Genomic DNA, 25,851 nt, shown 5'->3' with positions numbered 1-25,851 from the left:
GGAGCCGCCTCTCCGACGTGGCCTCCTCGACTTGAGGGGGCGCCACGGCCGGAGTCTCCCAGGTTGGGTGTACACCCCGGGCGGCGGCTGTGTGCCCGTCCTGGGGTGGGCACACTGGGCGTGCAGGCCTGCGTCCCGCAGCCGTGGCCACGCAGCACAGTGCCCGGACTGGCACCCGCGGCCTGCGTGCCCGGGACGCCACGCGGGAGCCACGGAGCGGGTGCGGGGCGGAGCCACGACGGGGCGCGCGGGCCCGGGCAGGCGCTGTGGGGTCCGCGGGCCTCGGTGCGCGCGTGCGCTCTCGGGCTGGACTCCCAGACTCGCGCCGGGAAGGTTCGCGAACAGAGTCCCGGGAGACACGGAGGACGCCGTGGGGGTATCCCGGAGTGCTTGGGTCAACGCGGAAACGCATTCCTTTGGGGACTCTGGCTCCCACTCGGACCAGGTTTCTGGAACACGCTGGTTTGTGGCCATCCTTCGGTCGGCGTGCTGGCAGGGAGGAACTACAGAGAAAACCCTAAGGCTGGGGTCAGCTGCAGGAACTCTGCCAGGGTCACAGCTAAGCCCGGCCAGGAAGCCTGCACTTAGAAGGGCTGCCTGCAGGTTTTTCGCTGATCTGGACACGCCCTGAGACACACCCAGCCCAGAGACCCTGCCGGAAACATCTGACTGGATGCTAGATGCCACCCAAGCCTGCTGCTGGCCCCCCGGGAAGAGCGACTTCTGCATTGGACTGGGGGGGTGGGGCACCCTGGGCTCTCTGCTGCGGTCAAGCCTTGCTTTCTGAGACAAAGGATGTGTTTCTGAGGTGGTTTGGAAGCCTGTGTGTTGAGGGTGCCATGGGCAGGTGTTAGATGCCAGTTTGAGAACTGGTCTGTGCACCGTTTCGCTTGCTACATCATCTTGGTGTAACTTGCATTTTGTCCGAAGCAGGGTCACGAGATGACAAGGATTTGCGGCAGCATCACTTAGGGAGTGCCGAAGCAGACGCAACATCGGAGAAGTCAGGTGGCCTCAGGAGTTCACAGCACGTTGGGGGGAAGAGGGGTTTGCTGGTGACTACTGAAGTGCAAACAGGGTCACTGGACTCCTGCATCCTCAGACATCTGGCGGTGGAACCCGGGAGAATCATGTTGTAGGAGCAGGGTGGACTGGCAAGACGGAGGGATTGTCAAAGACCCAAGAAGGTGATGGGTCCGGCATTTGCAAATGGAAGGATCGAACAGCTTCTGATCAAAGAAGTGGAGGGAGGGAGGCCCAAGCAGGGCAGGGGACTGGACCCACCAGAGAGGGAGGGAGGAGGAGAGGCTGGTAGGCATGGAGGCAGCAGTGGAAATTTTGAGAAAGGTCTTTTGCAAGAGAGTGTATTGGGCCATCCTTGAATCACAGCAGGTTAAGCCTGCCTCCAAGCCAGCTCTGTGATAATGTGACTGGGGAGGCAGCAGCTGGTAGCCCCAGTGCCTGGGTCCCTGTATCTGCGTGCCAGGAGTTTGGGGGGTCCTGGCTTCAGCTTGGCCCAGCTCTGGCTGTGGGGCCGTTTGGGTGAATGTGTGTGTGTCCCACATGTAATTTGATAAGATTATGAGAATCATTCTTAGAGGTTGGGGGGGTGGAGAGAGAGGAAAAGTAGGGAAGGGCTTATTTATCAGTTTCTGAGTGAAAAGAAATCTTACTCTTCTGTTGTGCAGGTTGAATATAGATAACATGCTGCTTTTCTCAAAAAAAAAAAAAAAAAAAAAGGATTCTGAGTTTCCACAATAAGAAAATGATTGCTTCTAGAAAGGTTACCCTGAACTGGGTTCTACACAATATATAATAAATATATATTCAAACATCACAGAGCTCCATAAATATGTATTTTTATGTTATGTTGTTTTAAAGAGTATTTAGGGAGCTTCATTGCTTAAAGCAAACCTTGTGTCCTTGGAAAATTACAACTTTTTTTAAAGATACTTTTGAAGCTGTAATTGTGTTTTTGTTAGAAGTGAACATATTTGGAGATTGGTCTAGGTCAGGGTAGGTCTGCTCACAGATTGCAATTATGGGATACATGGTTCCCACACATTCCAGCACCTGCTATGAGGCCTGCTCCAAGACCACGTTTTGTGCTTCCCCACAGGCAGCAGTGACTTCTCTGGGCAAGGTGTAATGGTGACCTTTCCGCTTTAGCTCATTGGCTCCCAACTTGAACATGCATGGAGTCACACTAATTCTGTATCTCCAACCAGCATCCTAGTTACTTTTTTTTTTTTTGAAAAGATTTATTTGAAGGCAGAGTTACAGCAAGATCTAGAAATCAGCCTTTCAAATTAAAAATTTTAAAACATGTATGACAGAGTGACAGATCTCTGATCTGCTGGTTTATTCCACAGGTGGCAACTAGTTGTCAGGGTTTGGCCAGACTGAAGCCAGGATTCAGGACCTCCATCCAGGTCTCTCCTGTGGGTGGCAAGGGCCCAAGAACTTGAGCCGTCTTTTGTTTGCCCAAGCACATGAGCAGGGAGCTGGATGGGAAGCAGAGCAGTTGGAGGTCAAACCAGACCCTGGTACAGGATAGCAAGCCACTGCTTATCAGCCGAGACAGGGCTGGCTGCACTTTAGCTTATATTTAAAAGTTTGGCAGACAGATCTCCCATCTACTGGTTCATGCCTCAGGTGTCTGCGCCAGCTGGGGCTGGGCCAGGAAGGCACCAAGAACCCCATCCAGCACTCTCACCGCGAGCGAAGGACCCAGGCACTTGGAGCATCCTGTCTGCTGCCTCACAGGAAGCCAGAATTCACAGAGGAGCTGGGACATGGGTCCCAAGGTGGGAAGTGTGATATCTAGTGCTTGCCCTGGTGTGCTTTGCAATGGCGTCAATGAAATGACACACAAGATTCTGTGTGGCTCCTCAGGCCTGTGAGAAGTGTCCTGATGAGCAGGACCAGTTTGATTTCTATGCTGTTGAGGCCTTTCCAGCTTCCTGCTTTCTCCCTGGTTTTGTCCTCATGAGGCAGTCATGTGCCAGCCATGTGCTCAGCCAGGACCAGAGGTCACAGCTGACAGTTTGTGTCACTTCATGTTTCTGCCTACAGCTTTGAAGGGATATTTTTACATAAAAACTTTTCAACTATCTCTATTGCTTAGATGTAATACAACAAAGTATATAAATGTAATAAAAAAAATTTGATTTTGCATCAGGTGTGAAAGTTGCTCAGTAGTTTACCATTCACAAAATGGTCTTCCTTGAGTTTTGAATAGCACCTATCACAAAACTCAAGGATAAAACCGAAATAACCTCACCAGCGGAAATTTTGTAAACATCGTTTTTATTGGTCTCTTACCTTCAGTGGAAAAGCCCTCATGCCACCAACACATCTTTGAAACTTAGCAGCTGAACACCAAAGTCAAGAGCCCCAGGATTATTTTCCTAGATAAGTGCTGGAGGATATTGCTTTTTAAAAAAATAATATGTTTATTACTTCATTCCTTTTTAAAGCAGCAATAGCTCCTCAAATTTTTGTCATAAAAATCTAAAATGCCTCTAGAAATCCCAAGTGTCTTATATTTATATTTGTTCTAGGTATTTTAAGATTTCTCAGAAATCTAAGTGCACTTCTAAAGAGAAACAAAATTTAAATAAAACCATGAAGACAGGGAGGGGATACGGATTAATCACGGTGGTAGCAAAGCAACTCAAAGGGAGACTGCTTTTCACAGCTCCGGAACTCTACAGAGAAAAATCCCAATTTCTATCTCTGAGGTCATCCAACGTCACCACCAAACTGTCTACAAGAAAACACCAAAAAGAAATGTACTTGAAAATATTTTAAAGGTTACAGGTTCATACAAAGATATGCAGGTGTTTAAACAAACAAAAAGTATGCTGTTACAGAGATAAACTCTACCTTAATCCTGCCTTAGCAACCAATGACTTTTTAATATTTCATGTTTCCCATTTTCCAGTCAACTAAATGGGCTATATTTATTAAGCAGCTGATTTATAAGTAATTCCTTATTTTCCAGACAGCACAATGCTTCCATAGATTTCAAGATTTAAATCCATGTTACCAATAAATGCATAAACAAAAATAACATATTTGTTTTAATACAAAGGTTTTTAATAAAAAAGAGTCTACATTAAATCAGGAAACCAATAATTAAGAATTATACAAGCTTTCTGTGTACGTAGAAAAACCAAAACCACACATTGTTTATAATAAAACTCTTTTAATTCAAAATAGAGCCTAATTTAAAGAAAATGTCATTACGCCCAGTTGATCAGATAGGGTTCTGTTGTTTAAATGAAATGATTCACCTGAAATATGGGAGATGTGTAACAGAGAAAATTCCATCTCAAGGGAACTCTGCGAATCATCTTGTCCATTTGCATCATGAATCAAATTCTTGGCTTCCAGAGGGCACACACAGTCTCGGATTGCTTTTAGATAGGCACTTAAGAAATGCTTCTTGATGAGGGGAAATCCCCAAAGATTGTGAACCACTCGGTTACCCCGGGGGTAGGACAGACCCTTCCACATGGCCTTCCCTCCCACACCCCCCAGGAAATCCCGACTGCTCCCACAGAACTGACACCAGAATCCTCCCTGCTCTCTGCGCAGGCAACTAAGAAGTCGACTTAGGTAATTCAACTCCTTCCAGTCAACCTCCACCAAGTTTCCATCTGGAGACAACTGTCTCACTAGAACAAGACAATGTGGCTCAACCTTGCTTCTCACCTATTCGTGACCACCCCAGCGGGAGAGGAAGGTGAAGCATAAAGACCCCATAGACCCCAGCAGATGTTCTGGATGTTTTTCAAAAATGAAAGGCAATTACATTCAGAAAACTCAGAGCTAGTCCAATTGAGATAAACTCAGAGTTTTAATAGCTCACTCAGCCACATGATCCAGATGGAAAAGTGGAGACGGGCTACCAACAGCACATCAGGCCAGTACTCAGCAGTTAGCACCTGACCAAGAGCCTAGGGAGCTGCCTAGCAGTACCTCTGCAACAGCTGCTGTCACTGCCTAAGGTTCCTGTGCAACTCCCCCCCAAACGGGGACTGGATTCAGAGCACTGGGAACCGTCCTAACTGCATCTTCACGTAAGAGCAAACAGGAGGTGACTCCTGGATAAGGACTGCTTCTCAGAGAGTGCTACCAACACCAAACTTACCGAGTCATGTTGGAGGGACAATGTTGGGCCACGAAAGGTCATTTAATTCTGTCTAATCACAATCCCCCTCGGCCTGCACTTGCATCCTGAATTCAGTCTGCCCTAATCACTGTGATGGAGCTAAACATGAGCAGCAGTGCTCTTGGATGAGCTGGGCCTCACAAGGATCTGGTCTGAATCCGGTAAAGGCAAGTCCTCCTCGGTGGTGGCCGTCCGCTCCGTTCAGGATCTTTGGTACATTTGGAGCACAGGAACACAAGTGCTATCAAAGGGACTGAACCTTAACCAGCCATGATATGGAACAACTTTCTAGAAAACCAAAGTTAATAGCGTTGTCAGAAGTCTGACATTTAAAAAAATAGTTTAATAAAAAATACACTAGTTCTACCAGCAGCTGTCATAGTCGTTTCTTGAATCTAACTCACCAGAATCAAATTAAAATAATGCTGTGTCCTCTTGTCACAAGGAGAGCAACTCCCATTTTGTATGACACAGAACATCTCCCTGTTAGCATACAGACTACATATATAAAGGTCAGTATTTCTGAATGCGAAGTGAATACATTAGTGGACTGCTTGAGTGAAGGTGTTAAACTTCCTCTTTCTTATTATGATCTTGTCACACCCTACTGTAGTGTTTGTGTAATGACTGGATGATAAATTCTAATTGCTTAAAACAACCAGTGTATTTTCTCCTTAGATTTCATGAAACCATTACAGAAATATCTTCATATATATTCTACAGGTGTCCAAACCAATAGGGCAAATGTTCTAACACCAACTATGGAAGATGGCTTTTACTGATTATCTAAACCCTTAGGATTTGCAGGAAAACAGCAGGACTGCAGTGTCACCTACAGGTTAGCCTATGTTGCTTTAAGTGATATGTGATCTCCTGAACTGATCAGAGGTGTTACAGTTCAAAGCCATGGCACACACAGGCAGACTGGACCTTATTACACAGGTAGGCAGTGCACTAAGAGAGGGATGCACATTCCTTGTATTCCAGTACCTTTATATAATAAAGTTAAAAAGAATAAAATATTAAAAAAAAAAGCCAGCTGGCACTGCCAACCAATTCCTGTAGTAGTCTTAGAAATCCTAATCCCGTAGAATTTCCTCTTGTAGTCAGAGAGCACCACCATCCGTCCTCAGGAGTGTTTCCGTGTGCTGTGCCCTATGCCAAGCAAGCCTGGTGATGCAGCTACCTGAGTTCTCTTGGCTGTGGGTGAATGCCATCTTCGTTCATAACTTCCCAGCTTTCATGTAGGTAGGGATGGAGCCACGCTGAGTCAACCCCTCAAACCTCTTATAGGTATAATTGAGAAAAACCCAGTCTTTGGACTTGTAGTCTGCTTCCGTGGTGTTTGGCACTAGAAAGGTGGAAAAAGGAATCATGAATGAAGGCAGTTCATTGGTGAAATGCAAGCACCCCCACCTGTTTTCAGTAACAAAGTTGTGTTATACATTATCTTACCTGGTTGTAAAATATCAGATTCAGGGAAGTCATCAAAATTTGAAGTGTCATCAATACTTTTGATTTCTATAGGGATTGCTGCTGGCCTTTCCCTATAAAAAGGCATTGAGAATTTAAGAGAGAGAGAGAGAGAAAGGTATTGAGTAGCCATGATTAGATTCCTTGAAGCCTAACTTGTCATCAAACAATTCTACTTGTAAATTCCACATGCCACTCTATACATATCACAAAGGCCAAGGGAATCTACTGTGGGTTTGAGAAAACTCAAGCAGATTTGAAGAATCCAGTATAATTTTTAAAAACTTGTTTATTTAGTACTTACTTATACAGAAAAAGAGAGAGAGGAAGAGAGGGAGGGAGGGAGGAAGGAAGGAAGGAAGAGGGTGTCCACCAACTGGTTCACTCCATAAATATCTGCAGTAGCCAAGACTGATCAGGATTGGAGCTGCGGTCAGGAACTCCAGGTCCCCCACATGGAGGGCAGGAACCCGTTACACGAGCCATAATCAGTACCTGGCAGGAAGCTGGACCTAGGAGCCAAAGCCAGCAGCTGAACCCAGCAGCTGCACTATAGGACAAGGCATCTCGGTCCCATGGGCACAATATTTTTTTTTTCCCTAAAATATTCTCATTTTCTGACATTGTCCATGCCTACAATGTTGGGAAACACTTCAATAGCAGAATGACAGACTAATGACTATTCATGAAGGACTACCCATTGTAATACTAGAGGGGAAATCAGTGGGGAAGATGGGAAATCCCAGAGCCTATGGAACTATATCATAAAATAATAATAATCTAATTTACTTAGAATTTACTTATCTTTGTACTAAGACTTTCTAATGCCATTTTTAAAGCAAAAATATTACTTAATGAGAGGAAAAGTAAAACAGAAGAGATTTTATTTTAAGGATTTTTATAATTATACAAAGTATGTAAGATAATGACTTAGGAATAAAATTCTTCTAGGTGAAGATCCATAATTCAAATGTCATTTGGAAAAGCAGGAAGCACAAAAGGTGGAGAGGTGATGTCCCCACAATGAAACTCCTCAGTTGTAATTTCCAGAAATCACAATTGTTAAGGCATAAGATAGATGGGAAGCAAAAACCTGTCATATACATTTCATGAGAATCAGGGATATAAGATTAAAATGAAGTGAGTCATGAAAACGTCTTCTTACACAAAAAATATTTATAAATAGTTAAGAGGAGCTATCAGCTTTTATTGCTTCTCTTTCCAGTAGTATTTGCTGGATCCATAGGGGGCTAAGTTCACTAAAAATGTCTTTACCAAAATTATTTCAAATGATTTATTAGTGCTGTCATTTCCCAAGCTCCAGGACATCCATAGAGGTCCAGGTTCCTTACACCAATGGAGCAGTGTTTGCATCTAATCTATGTGCATCGTTACCATGCACTGTTCATTGGTAGATCACTAACACTATGTAAGATAATGTCAATGCTAGTGAGTATCTAGTGTATAACAAGAAAAAAGGCCACACATCTTCAGTTCAGACGTATTTTTCCCCAAATATATTTGACAGTTGGTTGAATCCATGCTTGCAGAAAATATGGATATGGAGGGGGCTCTAAGCCTTCCAAGCCATAGGCCAGAAGCACCCATGTGGGAGATCAACATGGATCCTGGCTCTGGATTTAACCTGGCCCAGCCCTGACCACTGAGGCCACTCATGGAATGAATCAACCAGGCAAGGTGAAAAGTGGCTGGCCACGCTGGTCCAGTGCAGCAGCAATGAGGTCAAGGAAGAAAACGGTATCTCAGTTGGAAGGAACACCCGCCCAAAGCGAGAGGCAGGAGGAGCAGCAGAGGCTGTGTAAGATGCAGCCAGAGCTCAGGGGGAGGCGCAGAGCCTACAGCCTGAGACAGCAGCTCATGGTAGCATCAGGCCGACATTTTTCAACTGTTACCACTGGCAGAAATATATTGTGGGTAGTTCAAACACAAACAGAAAAAGGCCAAAGCTCACAATGAACAACCACATGCAATTCTTCAAAGTCACTGCAATATTTTACTTTTCCCCTAAGGGTTCAACAAAGAATAGTATACTGTAGAATAGTTACTGTAAGGTAAGGAGACACAGTTTGAAATGCAAACACATCCCTCAGATACAAACAGCCTCCCCTGGTAACTAAGAACACCCCAAGGACCCAGATCATAGTCTGGGTTTCTTCCCTTGATGCAGACGACAGCAAAGACCGAGCCAGTTAGCTGCAGCCGTTAGACTCACTCTCTTACACAAAACATCCTGACTTAGCTTTCCAGCAGTGTTGCTTCCTGTATTCTGTACACAGAATCCAAGGCAAATTAATGGCTAACTTAGTCATCTGTTTTTCTCCAGCCCTCCCGTCAAATCCCAGGAACATACCTGATGTGCCCCCAATCTACACCTTCAAAGAAGGGGTGCCCTTTTATCTCTTCTACTCCACTATTTCCAATTCTGTTTTCAGAGTCAATACAAAATCTAGAATATGGAAACAAGAGAAATTATCTCAGGTCTTGTGGGTATCGGTAACATTTCCAGATACCATGAACTGCTCAAGGGATTTAACGACTCACCTGAGAATTAAGTCCTTGGCTTTCTCGGATATGGGCACCTCTGGAGGAAACACCAGCGTCTCTTTCCAGTTCATCACCTTTCTGTAAGTTTCTTGAGGTGTTTCAGAGCAGAAAGGGGGGTATCCTACACACCAGAGCAGAGGGCTTCCTCAGCTTTGGTGACGAGTCCAGTCGGCTCACCACTGAAGGTGCCGCAAGGGACAAAACTCCCTGTCAGACAGGCCTCCAGGCACTGATTTCCAGAAAAACTGCTATGCTGAAGTCAATGAGGGATTTAAAACACACCCTCATTTATTTATCTATTTGTTTATTATTTTTGAGAGACAAAAGAGAGCCTTCACCCACTAGCTTACTTGCCTGGGCCAAAGCTGGGGGCTGGAACTCGATCCAGGCCTCCCCCATGGGTGGCAGGAACCTGATTACTGGAACAATCACTGCTGCATCTGAAGGTCTACAATGGCAAGACACTAAAGTCTGGAACCAGAGCTGCTATCAAACCCAGGTACTGCAATGTTGGACATGGCTCACCTTCCCTGGCTTTTTATCAGTATCTATGTCTTAGCACAGGGAGACCCAAAATCAGGTTTAAAGGAGCTCAAAAGCCCACAATATCTCCCATATATGTTCAAGGGACATGAAGAAATGTATAGAATATGTGCATAAATTAACGATAAAACATACCTATTAGCATTTCATACATAATCACTCCCAGAGACCACCAGTCACATAGCTTGTTGTAGCCAGTCTGCATGAACACTTCTGGAGCAATGTAGTCCGGCGTCCCAACCGTGGAATACGCCTACAAAGGAGCAGCATGTCAGACATGCACTCCCAGTGCTGTTTTGCATCTCTGACTATGCCCGCTACCAGGTAAGGCAACATACATGGAAGGCCAAGTTTCATTTGCATGTTGATCCCGTTTAAGGTTTAGTGCTAAGCACATAATGCTATGTCCTAGGATACATGACTGTGCCCTGGGGAAGCTCAGCTGGATTATTTGTAAATATAGTTCTAAGTTCATTTTAAACAGAAAGAAGAGTCAGAACCCAGGAGGGCTGGCTGCCCTGTTCTCACACCTAATGTGTGTGTGAGCTCATTATCCAACCTCTCCAAGTCTCAGTTCTGCTTACACAGACCTGGAGGAAGGACACCTGTCCTAACAGAGTTAATCTGAGGATGAATCAAGAACGAGACTGTGCTCTGTGAACTCAGGCCAGCAGACAAGCGTCAGGTCTGGCAGGTGGATCACCAGTTGAATTCCTGGGATCTGCTAACCCATCAGGAAACTACACAGTTTCTCAATCTGAATTTGTATAAAATCTTATAGAAACTATTTTTTTTTTTTGAGGTAATGGTAGTTCTCAACTAGGGCTAATAGTTTAGGGGCCATGTGAGAATGTGACAGACTCTGCCATCTCAACGACCTGGGGAAGACACGACTAGCACCCAGTGTGCAGTAGATCTGGGGGCTAAGACATGTCTTGCCTCCAATCTCCAGAGTCCCCTCTGCTTCTCCCTGAAGCACGACAGAAGGCTTGGGACTCTGGGCCACGAGCCGGGAAGCACACAGACAAGCAATACCTGTGACTCTTCCATCAAGGGGGGTACAGAATTCCCACCACAGTTTTCAGCGGTATTCATTTTTTTTCCCTTTAAGAGCAGGAGATGCTGTAATTACTTTCTCAACTTTAAAATCAGATCTAAAAGTGACAGATTTAAAGTAGAATGAAGTTTATCTCCCAATGCATAGCCCGTGGTTTCAGACGGCACCAGAAAAGCAGTTGTCAACTGTCTACTTTCTGAAGGCACACTCGGTCTCACTCTCGTCACTTGGCTGGACTGAGCAAATATTTATAAAAGGGCCTGTGCATGCCAAGTGGTAAATAGGAAGTTAGGAAAACAAAGTTAAACGGAGCATTCCTAACTTTAAACTGGTCAAGGACAAGTTAACAAGATAAGGGGAAACAGGCAAAAGAGGAAACAATTCTTACACTTGCCAAGTAATAGAAAGGAAGTAGTATCGAGTTAAAAAGAATTTACTTCTATATTAAAGGAGGAATTAAGTTTATCTATAGTAAAGTCAGCTCCCAAAGTTTATCTATTCTTCGTAACACTGCGGACATTCCAACCTCCCAGTTTCTCTATAAGGAATTTCTTAGAAACTGACAAGCACCTTACTTCCGTCAGCTTCATGAAGAGTTACCCCTTAGGGATGGACAACTGGGAAATGAGAGCTGGCTGGCACTCACTGCACTCAGTGAGAGGCGTTCAGACGGCAGCTGTTGGTCAGCACAGATGTGCTCAGGAGGGCCCCTGGAGTGAAGCCGTAGGTACATAGCCACAGCTCCGCTCACAGAGACACTAAGCACACTGTGGGATTCCAGAACCAGCTCTATCGCTGGTGCAGACTAGTCCTAAGCAGTGTAAGGATATAAGAGCATCAAGAGAGCACACGGGAGCTTCGGGGGCCAGGACACACAACTCCGTGAAAACACCGCTGACTCACCAGCTGCCTCCTGTTCTTCTTCCACGTTTCTGCTTTCCTCTTTGAATTCATGTTCTGAAAAGCTGAGTTTACCACAACAGTTGTCAGCAGAGAAAAACTCTCATCAAACCTCAACACCACACATATAAAAGGGTGCTTCAAATAGCTGACAATCAACTAGGTCTGAGTTTCCAAACAATTTTTGCTCCAAAAGGAAAAGATATTTGCAAGTCAGAGTGGTAGAGAAGGAAGTCAGGTGCTGGCTCACTCCCCTAGTGGCTGCAACAGCCAGGGCTGGGCCTGCTGACACCAGGAGCCCGCAGCTCCTCCCAGGCCATCATCGGTGGCCTCTCCAGGAACACTGATAGGAAATCGGAGTAAAAGCAGAGCAGCCAGGACTCAAACACTTCAACAGAACTGCCTGTGGCAACACATGGCGGCCTCACCTGCCATAATACCACACCCAATTTATCAGATTGATTCCATTTTCCACAAACTTTCTTTTATGTTTTTTTTCTACTTATTTTTTTTATTCTTATTATGTTCCATGATACAGTTTTGTAGGCATAGGGGTCCCCCTCTCCCTATCCCCTACCTGGCTCTCCAATTTCTCTTCCCACCATTTCCCCCCACAGTATTAACAATAGTACAATCTTTTAGTAACAGAAGTTTAACATTCTGCTTTTTAAGTGCATCATGACATTGTAGGTATTAGCAAAGGCAGAAAATCTAGTTACACAAACATTTCAAAGAGCCTTGTAAACAAGGAATGAGGAGATGAGAGGACTGGGTTAAACCAGCTTTAATATTTTAACTAGAAAGGAAAATGGAACTTACAGAAGTCACTTGGTGGGTTGTGTGTGAGATTTCTGTAGAATTCAGTCCTGTGAGCTTTCTTTAATCCTGTGCATAACCCAAAATCCGATAATTTTACATGACCCTAAAACAAAAAGTAAACAGATCAGGAGATTACTTGGATTTTTGAGAAACTCCTCCTTTAAATAAGCTCATTGTTATAAACATTCTTAATGTGGAGTTCCTGCAGGCAAAACTGTAAAGTTACAAATAGCTGATGATAATAATTTTAGAAATTAGACAAGGGAGGAAGACAAGAGCGGCTATTCCCTTGATGGGATTCCATTTCCGAGTCCTCCATGAAAGTAAGTTGTTTAGGAATAATCTAAACTGCGGCTGACCACTTCCAGTCAGCTCTGTTCTGTAAAGCGGCAACAGTTTATTCACATGCCTTGGCATCCAATAAAAGGTTGTCTGGTTTAATATCCCGATGGATGAAGCCCAACTGGTGGATCGCATCTATTGCCAGAACAGTCTCTGAAATGTAGAACTGTGTCTCCTCTTCTGTCAAGGTGTCTTTCTTCATTAGCAACGTCATCATGTCACCTAAACAGGGAAAGTGAGCAGCATGTAAATGAAAGGGGAAGACCTTGCAAAGGCTCTTTTTAATTACACAATGAATGTCAATTTAGTGCTTTATGATCCACCTAGCATGCCACTAACAAGCTCTGGGGCCGAACAAGAGTCACTGTGCAAGACAAAGTTGCACATTTAATGGTTTTGGTGGAAAGTCTGTGACATCAAATCAGAGCGAAGTTGAATGAAAATATATCCCTGCTCATCACCCAGAGTCAGTTTTGTAGGAAGAAGAGTTTAATGCCCTCCACTCCACTGGAGTGCCATTTGGAGTCACAGCTGCTCCATTCCAAATCAGCTCTGCCAATGCACCTGGGAAAGCAGCAGGCACTGCCCCAAGGGTTTGGGCCCCTGCTACTCAGCTGGGGGTGAACCATCATATAATTATGCCTGGTTTTATTTTTCCATTCTTCCACTGATGGGTACCCATCTTGCATTCGAGTTTTCGCTCTAGCAACAGTGGGGCAATGAGAGCCCTTCTCCAGGTCTCTTGTGCACGTGTGGGAGAGGAACTCAGACACACACAGTGTCGCTGGATTGGAGAACACAAGCAATTTCAGCTCCACTCCATTGAGTATCTCTAAGTAGCTTTCCATGAAAAACAAATTCACAAGAGGCTAGTATCTCCCACTGCCTCGCTTCCACTCAGTCTCATCAGCCCATTAAGGTTTCTGTTACTATGACCAGTGCAAAATAGTACCTCACTCTAGTTTTAATTTATATTCCTTGAATATGAATGAGGTGGCACATTTTCCTGTATTTCTGTAAACAGTGAGGTTTATCCTCTGTACCTTTCTAACCTTTGCCCACTGGCATCTTTGTCTTCTTCTCCGCGAACCTAATTTTCCTAACTCTGGACACTGAATAATCTAATTAAATATAGTGAACTCAGATTAGTAGTCTTTAAAATCTACCAACTACATCACTCTTTCAAAATAATCTGATTTGTAGTCAGAATGAGCATTGTTCTGAAAATAAATACCAAAAAATGATTGACTGATTCTAAAACCTCCAAGGTAGGAACATCAAACTAAGCCCAATCAAATAGCATTATTATTACATGTTTTAAGAGTGTCTGTCATTGCTAAAGTGTTTTCTTTTACCTCCAGGAAGAAATTCCATGATGAGATAAAGATTCCTCTTATCCTGAAAGCTGTAAAACATCTTCACCACCCAGGCACCATCTGCTTCTACCAAAATATCTCTCTCTGCTCGGATATGGGCCACCTAGATGAATATATTATGAAAAACCAATTATAACGCGGTACACATTTCTCAGGATTGTGTGTTACAAATTACTCATCTATAACAGTCACGAAAGTCAGCTCAAGTTTCAGAACATATTCAAAAATCTACCTGTGTTCCCACTCTCATTAAGCTGCTTCCCAGGGGGCTCCCCATCTGTTGGCACTTACTCTGCATCTTTAACCCTGAAAAGTGAGACAGAAAGCCAAGGTCTCTACACAGCAGCCTTCACGGCCGCCGCCTAGCTCTCCGACTGCATCTCCAATCACTCCTCTCGACAACACATCTCCTACCCACGTCTTCCCATCTCTGAGGAGGGCAAGATTACCCTTGTCTTTGGTACCTGAGTCTCTGTTCTGCCAGACCTTTCCACGTCATTCTTTCTCACTACACATGCTCTTGTCAACTATTTCCTTTACGGAGAAACTTCCCGATCAGATTCCTTCCTCAAACCTGGCTCCTGTATATCCCCTTGTCCATTCTATACAGCGTTCTGTAGTGTTTCTGTAATAGTCTTCACTATTACAAGAGAGACAAAACCAGGCAGATTTTGGTATCTACTGTAACCCACAACACTTGGTACACCACAGGCACCCATTACTGCTTACTGAGTGAATAGAATTACAGGGCACGGTGAAAATTCAGGTGGTCACAGTTAAATAGAAATCAGTACTGCTGTAATAACACAGTAAGCTCTGGGCAGAGACGAAAAGGCAAGGCCTGAGGAGCAGAGATCTGCCTCCTTCTAGAGCCCCCGTTGGGTTGCTCACTGGATGAGGATGCACACTCAGTGTACAGACCAGAGTGTCTTCCCAGACTGGAAATATGTGTGAACACATCAAGTGCCAGTGGGGATGTTTTCAGGGGTATGGCCACTCCCAAAGAACTGCACGAAGCTACAGCAAACATGGGAAGAAACCAAGAGTATATTTAGAAAAAAAAAAAAAAGTTACAGATTCTGGGAAATGGGAAAAATCTGCAAATTCTCAGGAAACTGCTTTGGTTACTTGATGGGTGTCAGGGACTGAGCGTGCTAAGAACTGGTCCTTGTTTTAACAGAAGAATAGGGAGCCTTCTACTAAGGGCTGAACATTCATGTCTCCCCAGAGCTCACCTGGTGCAGCCCTGACTCCCACTGTACAGTTGTATTTACCAGGAAAGCAGAGAAGGCTCAGTGAGGTCACGGGGTGGGGCCAGTGTCCTGGTAAGAAGGTACTCCAGGGATTCCCCATTTGGGGACACAGTGATAAGGCAGTCAGTTGCCTGCAAGCACCCTGATCTTGTGGGGCTGAGAGGAAGTCATTTCTATGGTGGACATCACTCAGTCCATGGTATCCTGTTACGTCAGCCCCAGCAGACTACTCTGAAGACCACAGATTTGGAAGAGATCGAACAAAACAACTGAAGAACATGAATACAAGCTATCAAAATAGGAACAGATGTTAGAGTGAGATGTTACTACTTTCTAAAATTTCCAGTCTAAACACTTGGAATGACCTGGTTTGAGGTCATTCCTTGGTGTGACATGTGGTAAATAATCCATACCTGCTCTTTTTCAAGCATATCAGCCTTTCTTAGTATCTTCATGGCATAGATATGACCTGTGTCTTTCTTTTGGACCAATCGCACCTGGAATATAAAACAATCTATTATACATATTGAATAATCATTACTAATGATTCAGAAAGTAGAACTGTATACATATTTTTTTTGGAAAAGAGCGATCATATATAGACATAACCGGATAAGCAAATACACATGTGTGTTTTAGGTTGAGGGGTAAAGGGACAGATACACAGAGAACAGTGAGCAAGCTCCCAGCTGCTGGTCCATTCCCAAAAGACCCATCCAGAGCTGAGGCTGGACCAGGCTGAAGCCCGGAGCCTGGAACTCAATCCAGGTCATCCACGTGCATGGTAGGGACTCAACCATCTGAACCACCACCTGCCCCTCCCAGGGTCTGTATTAGCAGGAAGCTGGAGTTGGGAGCTAGAGCCAGACACCTGATATGGGACGCAGGCATCTCTATCGGCATTTTAACCACCAGGCAAACTGCCAACCCCAGAAGCAGTTCAAATGGCCCCAAGATAAACACTGTCACCAGCAGTGGCTTGCAGAAGGAACACACCTCTCCGAAAGCTCCTCTCCCTATGACCTTCAGAGACTCGAAGTCATCCAGGCCCAGGCGAGTCCTCTTGAGCCGCAAGAACTCTGTTTCTTTGCGAGCATGTTGTGATCGGCGCAACTTTTTCTGTTATCAAAAAAGAGGGTGATATAAAATGATGATTTTGTAATCAGGTTATTTCAAAGAAACAGTATTGAAAGATGATACACACATAATAGAAGGAAGTTAATGTAAATATTATATACTAGTGCTATATTTTATTTTCCAAAGTCAAGTATTTTTAAAGCATAATAAAAAAAGCGAAAGAAAACTTGTCAAAGCAATGTTATATTTTTATTTACTTATCTACTTACTTATTTGAACTATTTGAACTGAGAGAAAACATATAACAGTTCAGTCCACATCACTCCCTGGATCTGATGGAGGCCTGAGCTGAGAACCAGGAACTAAATCCAGGCCCCTTAGGTGGCAGGAACCCAACTACCCGAATCCTCACTGCTGCTTGCCAAAATCTGCATCAACTTGCAGCCAGACTGGAAACTTAAATTCAGGAATTCTGACAGGGGACTAGTATTTCAATCAGAGTCTCAACTGTCAGGTCAGATTGCTTTCTAAAATATTAATAAAACTTTTCTTGGGCCTAGTACAATGGCCTAGTGGCTAAATAGTCATCTTGAATTGCCAAGATTCCACATGGGCAATGGTTCATGTCTCAGTTGCTCTACTTCCCGTCCAGCTCCATGCTTGTGGCCTGGGAAAGCAGTCAAAGATGACCCCAAGTCTTGGGACCCTGCACCTGATGGGTGACCTGGAAGAAGCTCCTGGCTCCTGGCTTCAGATCGGCTCAGCTTCAGCCATTGTGGCCACTTGGGGAGTGAACCAGCAGAGGATCTTTCTGTCTCTCCTCTCTGTATATCTGCCTTACCAATAAAAAACAAATCATTATAAAAGAAAACTTTTCTTAAAAATAACTGATAAATCTTTACTTTTGGGATATACTCTATTAAATTCATTTTAACTAGTCATACATACATAAACATATAATATGTGTTTTTCATCTACCTGCTAATTTGATTCATAAATTACAATTAAACTTCAGGAAAGGCTGACAACATTCTCACACTGATTTTGCAATATTAGCCTAAAACATTCAAGTCAGTAACTTCATAATTGTTTCAGCAAAGATTGTAAAAGAACAACTAGCATGATTTATAACTGTTTTAGCAAATAATAAATTATATTTATTTATAATACATTATTCAAATAAACAATGGTACAAAACCTCAAGGTTACATCTGGAGCAGCCATTTATTTAATCGTTGTAACCTCACTATTCTCCCAACCCCTCTACAAATAAATTCCACAGTGTGTTCCTAACAGACGCGTTCGCCGTTCAGTTACACAGGAGGCAAGCGGACTGTCCTCACAGCCAGGAAACACTGCTCTAAAAGCAGCTCAAGGACAGCCAAAATGCCATCCCCTTCTACCTGTGTCTGCTTTTAAAATGCTAGGTAAAGTGTTACAACTATGTAACTAGGTATCATTAATGCAATGGAATCCTGATACTTCTAACCATATTAATTTTTTAAATTTTTATTCTATTTTTTTTCAATATTAATTTTCACAAGACCAACTGTTGGACATGTGCAGACAACGGGATGGTGGACTGTCCGACACTGCCTGTACCAGCAATGTCGGGGCACACTTAAATAACAGACTGATGGAATCATGACTCCTTATGAAGGACTATACTGTTGTAGCAACATGGGGAAAATCAGTTGAGGGATGGGAGTTTGTGGGGGAATCCCAGTCTGTATGAAATTGTACCATAAAATTCAAAAATTCAAAATAAAATATTAACAGAAACAACAACAACAACAAAACAGGCTACACATTCAGGCACATCAATGATAAAAATTATGACATGATCAATGAAAGGCATGTTACAAATTAAAAAGCTTTATTTCTAGCACACGAATTTAGCCTGGAGGTTAAATTCTGCCACATGTCCCACAGTGAGAGCCTGGGGACAGTGCCCAGCTCCAACTCTCTGTAGCTTCCTTGTAATGTCAACCCTGGGAGGCAGCAGTGACAGCTCAAGTGACCGAGTCCCTCCCACCCACGCAGACCTGGACCCAGCTCAGCCCTGGAATAAGCGTGGAATGAAAGGGCACTTTGTCTCTCAAATACACATTTCCTTAAAAAAAAAAATCATCTATTTGAAAAAACATGGAAAGGTGGGGAGGGGGCCTGGGCCAGGTTGAATCCAGGGCCCCCCAATCCATCTGGATCTCTAGCATGGGTGTCAGGGGCCCGGGCACTTGGGATCGCTTCCACTGCCTTCCCAGATGCATTCCGAGAGCGGAGGATCAGAAGTGGAGCAGCGAGGACTGGCACCAGCACTGATATGGGACTCCAGCTGTGCAAGTGGCAGCTTCATTTACCGTGCCACAACACCACTCCCTCAAGTAAGTTTTTCTTACACTGCTTTGCCACATACCCTTTCCCACACTCAATATTCATTATAAAACACAGTAGTGCTATGGAAACCATAAGTAGGCAACAACAAGAAAATATTGATAAGAAATCAGCAGTAAAAGAAATTAAGTCATTTCTCTATTTACCTAAAAGCTAACCAGATATAAGGAATATCTATGTTTAAAAAAATGAACTCCTCTAATCACGAGATTAAGGTTTTTTTTTTCTTTCAGATACGTATTTTTTTAAAGATTTATTTTTATATTTTTTTTTATTGGAAAGGCGAATATACAGAGAGGAGAGACAGAGAGGAAGATCTTCCGTCCGATGATTCACTCCCCAAGTGAGCGCAATGGGTCGATACTATGCCGATCTGAAGCCAGGAGCCTCTTCTGGGTCTCCCACGTGGGTGCAGGGTCCCAAAGCTTTGGACCGTCCTCGACTGCCTTCCCGGGCCACAGGCAGGGAGCTGGAAGGGAAGCGGGGCTGCCAGGATAGAACTGGCGCCCATATGGGATCCCAGGCGTGCAAGGCGAGGACCTTAACCACTGCGCCACCACACCAGGCCCTAGATACATATTTTTAAAAATTTAAGCAGACTTATTTATTTGAAAGGCAGAATTTAGTCAGAAAGAGATCCTTCATTTGCTGTTCAATCCTCAAATGGCCACAACAGTCAGGGTTGAGCCAGACCAAAGACAGGTATCAGGGGCTTTTCAGGGTCTGCCATATGGGTGGCAGGGGCACACGGCGCTTTAGCTGGGAGTAGCTTGAAGCCACTGCACAACAACTATGTCCCCAGGTTTCCTCTTTTTTTTTTTTTTCACTAACACACAGACACACGGAACCTATGGCATCAATGATGATTATTTTGTCACCTCTGTTGATATTAATGCAATGCCAAATGTCATCTGTACACAGTAGAGGTTAAGAATTACCCCATGAATAATTTTACGAATCAGCATAGCAAAAGACAAGCCCCTCAAAAGTAGCTTGTTTTCAATTTTTTAATTGCAGTTTCTTTTTAAGGCCACTTGGCGGCACTATAGCATCATGCCCATATCATTCATGCTTGTAAAGGAGTTTTTTTTCCCTAAGTACAGACATGAGTAAATTTAAGAATTTTAAAAGATAATCCTAATATCTTGTTATAACTTATAATACTGAGCATAGTTGGGTGTAGTTATAGAAATTTGATTAATATGAATAGAAAAGATGACCTCATTATTTTCATCAATTGTATTAAAAATTGTTCACTAAGATACCTGGTTGTATAAGACCACTAGTAAGCAATGTTTATGTGGCTTGGGGCATGGACTATTAACAGCAGAAAAGGGAGAATGGGTGGGAGTTGTGGTGCAGCTACTTGACTGCCACATTCCATAGGGGCATGCTGACTGTAGTCCCTGCTCCGTGCCTCTGAACCAACACATGGAAGCTCGCTCTCCTCCTCCTCCCTCCCTCCTTAGATCCTCCTGCCACTCCGCTCTCCAGATAATGTATCTTTTTTAATGGATAGGGGGGAACCTGTAACATATAGAACACACAATTCCACAAAAACACAGGTGGCAGTGCCACCCTGCCCTCTCCCAGGTGCCAGCCAATCAGGGTCAGACCTCGTGGCTCATGGCTCTCATTTGCAGCTCACTTTCAGAGTGACTCATACTCTGGATTTCATGGAACTTTTTCTTTCCTATAAAAGCTTCTTTTTAAACCAGGTTCCCAAGACTGGATTTCATTGAGGTCTTAGCTCCTGGCCAAAAAGTATCCTCCCCACCCTCCCACCCCCCAGAGAATCCCAGTACTTAAGGAAGTCAAGTGGAACCAAGGTCCCATCCCTGGGACCTATGGAGCAGCTCACTCGTGCCAGCTTTCCAGCCCCACTGTGTCCAGGACAGCCCATGCCCTTCGTCTGTGACTCTTCTACCTTCTGCTGCTCCTGTTTTTGGTTTTGCTGGAATGCTTGTCTTTCTCATCCGCCTCTTTGGCCTGCTTCCGGCCCTGTTCCAGGGGATTCTTGCAACCTTCCCAGCTGACCCTAACACCTGCCGCCTGCCTGAGGTGTTTTCTTAAATACTTGAGGTGAGACCAGACATTGTTTTCTTTCCTGCTGCACTCCCTTTCCGCACGGGTATTCTGAAGTTCCCCGCCTGTAGCACGCCATCTCCGTGTTCTAAGAGACTGTACAGAAAAGTTCCGAGGCAATGAAAGGGCCTTCCTAGCAACTTCATCTCAGTATACACACCTTAAAGTTTTCACAACTCACTTTCACGGATTACCTCTCAAATCTCTATTATACGATGAGTCAAGTATGAATGCTAGCTATCGTTTAAAACCTACATTTCATTTTTGTTAAATTATTATTTTTTTAAAGATTTGTTTATTTTTTTTTAAAGATTCTTTTTTTTTTTTTTATTACAAAGTCAGATGTACAGAGAGGAGGAGAGACAGAAAGGAAGATCTTCCATCCAATGATTCACTCCCCAAGTGAGCACAACGGCCGGTGTTGTGCCAATCTGAAGCCGGGAACCAGGAACTTCTTCCGGGTATCCCACATGGGTGCAGTGTCGCAAGGCTTTGGGCCGTCCTCGCCTGCTTTCCCAGGCCACAAGCAGGGAGCTGGATGGAAAGTGGAGCTTCCGGAATTAGAACCGGCACCCATATGGGATCCTGGTGCTTTCAAGGTGAGGACTTTAGCTGCTAGGCCACGCTGCCGGGCCCAAGATTTGTTTATTGGAAAGGCAGATTTACAGAGAGAAGAGGCAGGGGGAGAGAGTGAGAGAGATCTTCCTTCCACTGGTTCACTCCCTAATGGCTGCAACAATGAAACTGGGCCAAACCAAAGCTAGGAGCCAGGAGCTTCTTCTGGTTCTAAGTGGGTACAGGCCCCAAGGATTTGAGCCAGACTCCCTTGCTTTCCCAGACCACAAGCAGAGAGCCGGATTGGAGGTAGAACAGCTGGGACATGAACCAGTCACACATGGAATGTTAGCACTTCACATGGTTTAGCCTGTTATGCCACTGAGCTGGCTCTGCGATATTTGTAATTTCATTTAATACCATATAGTTGCACACATAATTTTTATTTCAATATTGAGTTTGTCTAGGTTACATAACTTAACATAGTTACATAGTTCAAGACCTAACAATAAATACAGTGAAATGAAAAGAAGCGTCATAGCATTCTTATAGAAAAGTATCCTGAGCCAGAGTACAATGTCTGACCCAACTCCCTGTCCATGCGTTCAGAAGAACAACAGATGGTGGCTGGAGTCCTTGGGCCCCTGCCGTCCACCTGGGAGACCTGGGGGGGAGTTCCAAGCTTCTGGCCTTGCCGTGGCCCAGCCCTGGTTATTACAGTCATTTGTGGAGTGAACCAGCAGATGAAAGATCTCACTCTCTCTAACTCTGCCTTTCAAAAAAAATAAGTCAATATTTTAAAAAACTGAATATGGAAATATTTTAATTATTAGGAACCATTAATTAATCTATGTTGCAATTCCCTACTGCATAGCAAATAAAGTGTATTTTTCCTAGTAAACTATTTCAGAGATTCCCATTATGTGTCATCAACTTAACTTGCTATTTTTTAAAAAGATTTATTTACTTATATTGGAAAGACAGATCAGATTTACAGAGACAGAGATACAGAGACAAAAATCTTCCATCTGCTGGTTCATTCCCCAAGTGGCTTCAAGAGTTGTTGCTGAGCCAATCTAAAGCCAGGAGCCAGGAGTGTCTTCCGGGTCTCCCTCATAGGTGCAGTGTTCTAAGGCTTTGGGCCATCCTATACTACTTTCCCAAGCCATAAGCAGGGAGCTGTATGGGAAGTAGAGCAATTGGGACATGAACTGGTACCCATATGGAATCCCAGTGCTTGCAACATGAGGATTTAGCTATTGAGCCACTGTGCTGGGTCTCCTTGCTATTTTCTTTATCATACCTTTTTTAGCTCCGATATAATTACTCACTATTCTGCTTATGCAGTCATTTCTTTATAAATACCTCTTATTTACCACGTAAATTCTATATATTCTTTAAGATTTTAACCTACTGCTATCTCTTTCAGGTGACCCTGAATTGGGGGTGAGAGGCTTTATTTTCAAAGTTTGCCACAATGCAACATGGACACACATTTCTGTGTGCGCGCGCACACACACACACACACACACACACACACACACACACACACATCCTCTCCTTCTAATCTGCACACTCCTTGCGGGTAAGAGTCCTTGCTCGCTTGTCTACCAATATTTATTCTAGTCCTCTGCCAGCTTTGGGGATCGTTTTTCCTTAAGATTTATTTATTCTGAATTTCACAGTTCTAGCAAGAGAGATGGGGGAGAAAAGATCTCCCACGTGCTCATTCACTCCCCACGTGTCTGCAAAGGCCAGCACCGGGTCAGGCTAATGCGAGGCACCAGGAGCTTCATTCCAGCCTCCCACAGGGGTAGCAGCGACCCAAACACCTGAGCCACGTCAATAGCAAGGAGCTGGATCCCAACTGGAGGAAGTGGAACATAAACTGTTGCTCACTGGGAATGCCACCATCTCAGCAGGCAGCTTTACCAGCAGAATGCCAGCCCCAGCTGTGAAGGCATCATGCTTAACAAGATGGTGTGGAGTTTCCAGCCTCAGAAGTTGATGTATGAAGATAAGCACAGAGACCTGAGCAGTTAGCACAGAATGTAGCAGCTGCACCCTGAGACATTAGGAAAGTAACTGCTCAAGCAAGACCCTGAGGCTTGCAAGGGCACGATGCTGCGGGGGGGTAAGACAAAGAAAGAGCTCTGGGCAGCAGAAATAACACGTGAAAAGATCCCCAGGCAAGAGAGGGGAATCCATCACTGAACACTAGTCTGCACGGAGGAACAGGGCATGGAATGAGAGGCTGGACTGAGAGGAGCAGAGGCTAGCCCATGGGCAGAAGGTCTCACACCCACAAGTACCAAGCACAGCCTCGTCCTGACAGCTCTCTGACAGATCACCTAGGCTTCAGGGTGTGAACAATGAGGGATGGCCAGGAGAGAGACCATATGGGGACAGATGTCCTTCAAAGAATATACGTAGTCATTGAAATTAGGGTAGTAGCCTTGGGCCAGGGAAGGAGCTGGCTTTTAAAAACTGTAAGAAGGGCCTGGCGCGGTGGCGCAAATGGTTAAAGGTCCTTGCCTTGCACGCCCGGGATCCCATATGGGCGCCGGTTCTAATCCCGGCAGCCCCGCTTCCCTTCCAGCTCCCTGCCTGTGGCCTGGGAAAGCAGTCGAGGACGGCCCAAAGCCATGGGACCCTGCACCCACGCGGGAGACCCGGAGAAGGCTCCTGGCTCCTGGCTTCGGATCGGCATAGTATCGGCCCGTTGCGCTCACTTGGGGAGTGAATCATCGGATGGAAGATCCTCCTCTCTGTATATCCGCCTTTCCAATAAAAAAATAATAAAAATAAATCTTTTAAAAAAAAACTGTAAGAAAACAATGTGAAAGAGTTAACAGATGGCAGATTCTTCTTGAAGCTTGATTTTTCTGTCCCCAACACCCAGAGTTCTGCAGATCCAGGACCTAACCTGGGGCCTAAGGACAAACATGAGCTGTAAAACCATGTGATCCTGCGAAACACCAAAGCCACTGGGGTTATTGTGTTACACAGAGTATGGGTTAGACCTTACCTCTTCATCTGCCAGGCCCTCTTCTTCCATGGCCACTTCCAATTTCTTCTGCCTTTTCAAAAGAAAAGTTAAGATTTTAAATATGTTCTTAATTGTACCGAATTAAGAAATGCATATTATTTATTCAAACAAACCACTTCAATTTTCAATTTATATTTATATATACACACACACACACCCTTCAAACCAGATCAAAATAAGCACAAAGAATAGCATTCTCAAAATGTACATCTAGATTTAGCTAAATGGGTAACTCACTTGGAATGTTTACTTCCCTTTCATGTCTACATGAACTGCTAACAAAACGAATTAATATTCTGGGATCATGAGAATCCGTGGTCCAAGGGGATAAGCTGCTGAGCATCCCACACGGGAGGGCTGCTTTGAGTCCTGACTCTTGCGCTTCTGATCTAGTTTCCTACGAATGTGGCTGGGAAGGTAACAAAAGATGACCCATGCACTCAGGGTCCTACAGCCAACGTGGGAAATCAGGACTGAGTTCCTGGGGTCAGCCTTCACAGAACTGCCTGCTCGTGGCCATTTGGGGAGTGAAACCCCAGGTGGAAGATCTCTCTCTCTCTCTCTCTTCCCAACTCGTCTTCCACTGCTGCTGTCGCCTGACCTTCAAATAATCTCTTTGAAAGTAATTAATCTTTCAAAATGAAAAACTCTGTTATCTAATGTTCAACCTGATCAAATAATATTTCTCAATGCTTATATTAGAAACATAAAAGGTAATTATGCTGAAAGTATTGATGTCTAAAAATGTTTATTTATTTTACTTGTTGGCAAGCCAAAGAGATAGAAGAGAAAGAGAAAGAAATCTCCCATCTGTGTATTCACTCTCCAAATGCCAGTAACAGCTGGGGCTGGACTTGGAACTGAAGAAGACTCCAACACCACGTTCTGTGCCTGCCACCAGGCACCCCTGGCACCTGCAAGCTACACAGTGAAAAAGATTTTCAGCTTCCAAAGAGTAGCAGCACAGTTATTCTGGGACTATCAACAAATGAGGGGGTTTCAAACGCCCTCATTTCTCCTGGAAAAATGCATATTATGAAAAACTACGCATGGATCTTAAAAAAAAATATTTCTGTGCTGCATCAAAATAAGTTTTCTTCTTTTTGAGGGGCAGAGAGATAGGGAGAGAGCGCTCTCCATCTGCTAGTTCATTCTGCCAAACGGCCACAATGACCTGAGCTGGC

At 44.3% G+C, this 25,851-nt stretch overlaps 1 protein-coding gene across 4 annotated transcripts in view; it reads right to left on the bottom strand.

Annotated features, from left to right (window-relative positions):
- Window positions 1-3,795: 3,795 nt before the first annotated feature.
- Window positions 3,796-25,851, bottom strand: part of STK38L (serine/threonine kinase 38 like) — a 65,707-nt gene continuing 43,651 nt past the window's right edge. For 2 of the 4 annotated variants that reach the window (XM_040987450.1, XM_040987449.1), the window contains exons 3-15: window positions 24,647-24,698; window positions 16,504-16,626; window positions 15,921-16,004; window positions 14,234-14,357; window positions 12,946-13,100; window positions 12,537-12,639; window positions 11,721-11,782; window positions 10,796-10,864; window positions 9,896-10,013; window positions 9,215-9,338; window positions 9,024-9,119; window positions 6,635-6,726; window positions 3,796-6,530 (exon numbers count right to left, since the gene is read on the bottom strand). In XM_040987450.1, coding sequence (XP_040843384.1) covers window positions 6,403-6,530; window positions 6,635-6,726; window positions 9,024-9,119; window positions 9,215-9,338; window positions 9,896-10,013; window positions 10,796-10,864; window positions 11,721-11,782; window positions 12,537-12,639; window positions 12,946-13,100; window positions 14,234-14,357; window positions 15,921-16,004; window positions 16,504-16,626; window positions 24,647-24,698 — 1,330 coding nt within the window. In that variant the 3' untranslated portion in view covers window positions 3,796-6,402. The remainder of the gene's footprint in view (window positions 6,531-6,634; window positions 6,727-9,023; window positions 9,120-9,214; window positions 9,339-9,895; window positions 10,014-10,795; window positions 10,865-11,720; window positions 11,783-12,536; window positions 12,640-12,945; window positions 13,101-14,233; window positions 14,358-15,920; window positions 16,005-16,503; window positions 16,627-24,646; window positions 24,699-25,851) is intronic. The other 2 variants (XM_040987452.1, XM_040987451.1) reach the window with 1 other exon arrangement.

Source organism: Ochotona curzoniae, unplaced genomic scaffold (genome assembly GCF_017591425.1).
Source record: "Ochotona curzoniae isolate NIBS_2020 unplaced genomic scaffold, NIBS_Ocur_1.0 contig_4645, whole genome shotgun sequence".
NCBI classification, from domain to species: Eukaryota; Metazoa; Chordata; class Mammalia; order Lagomorpha; family Ochotonidae; genus Ochotona; species Ochotona curzoniae.
The sequence above is the reverse complement of the archived record's forward strand: the minus strand, read 5'-3'. Positions and strand labels throughout refer to the sequence as shown.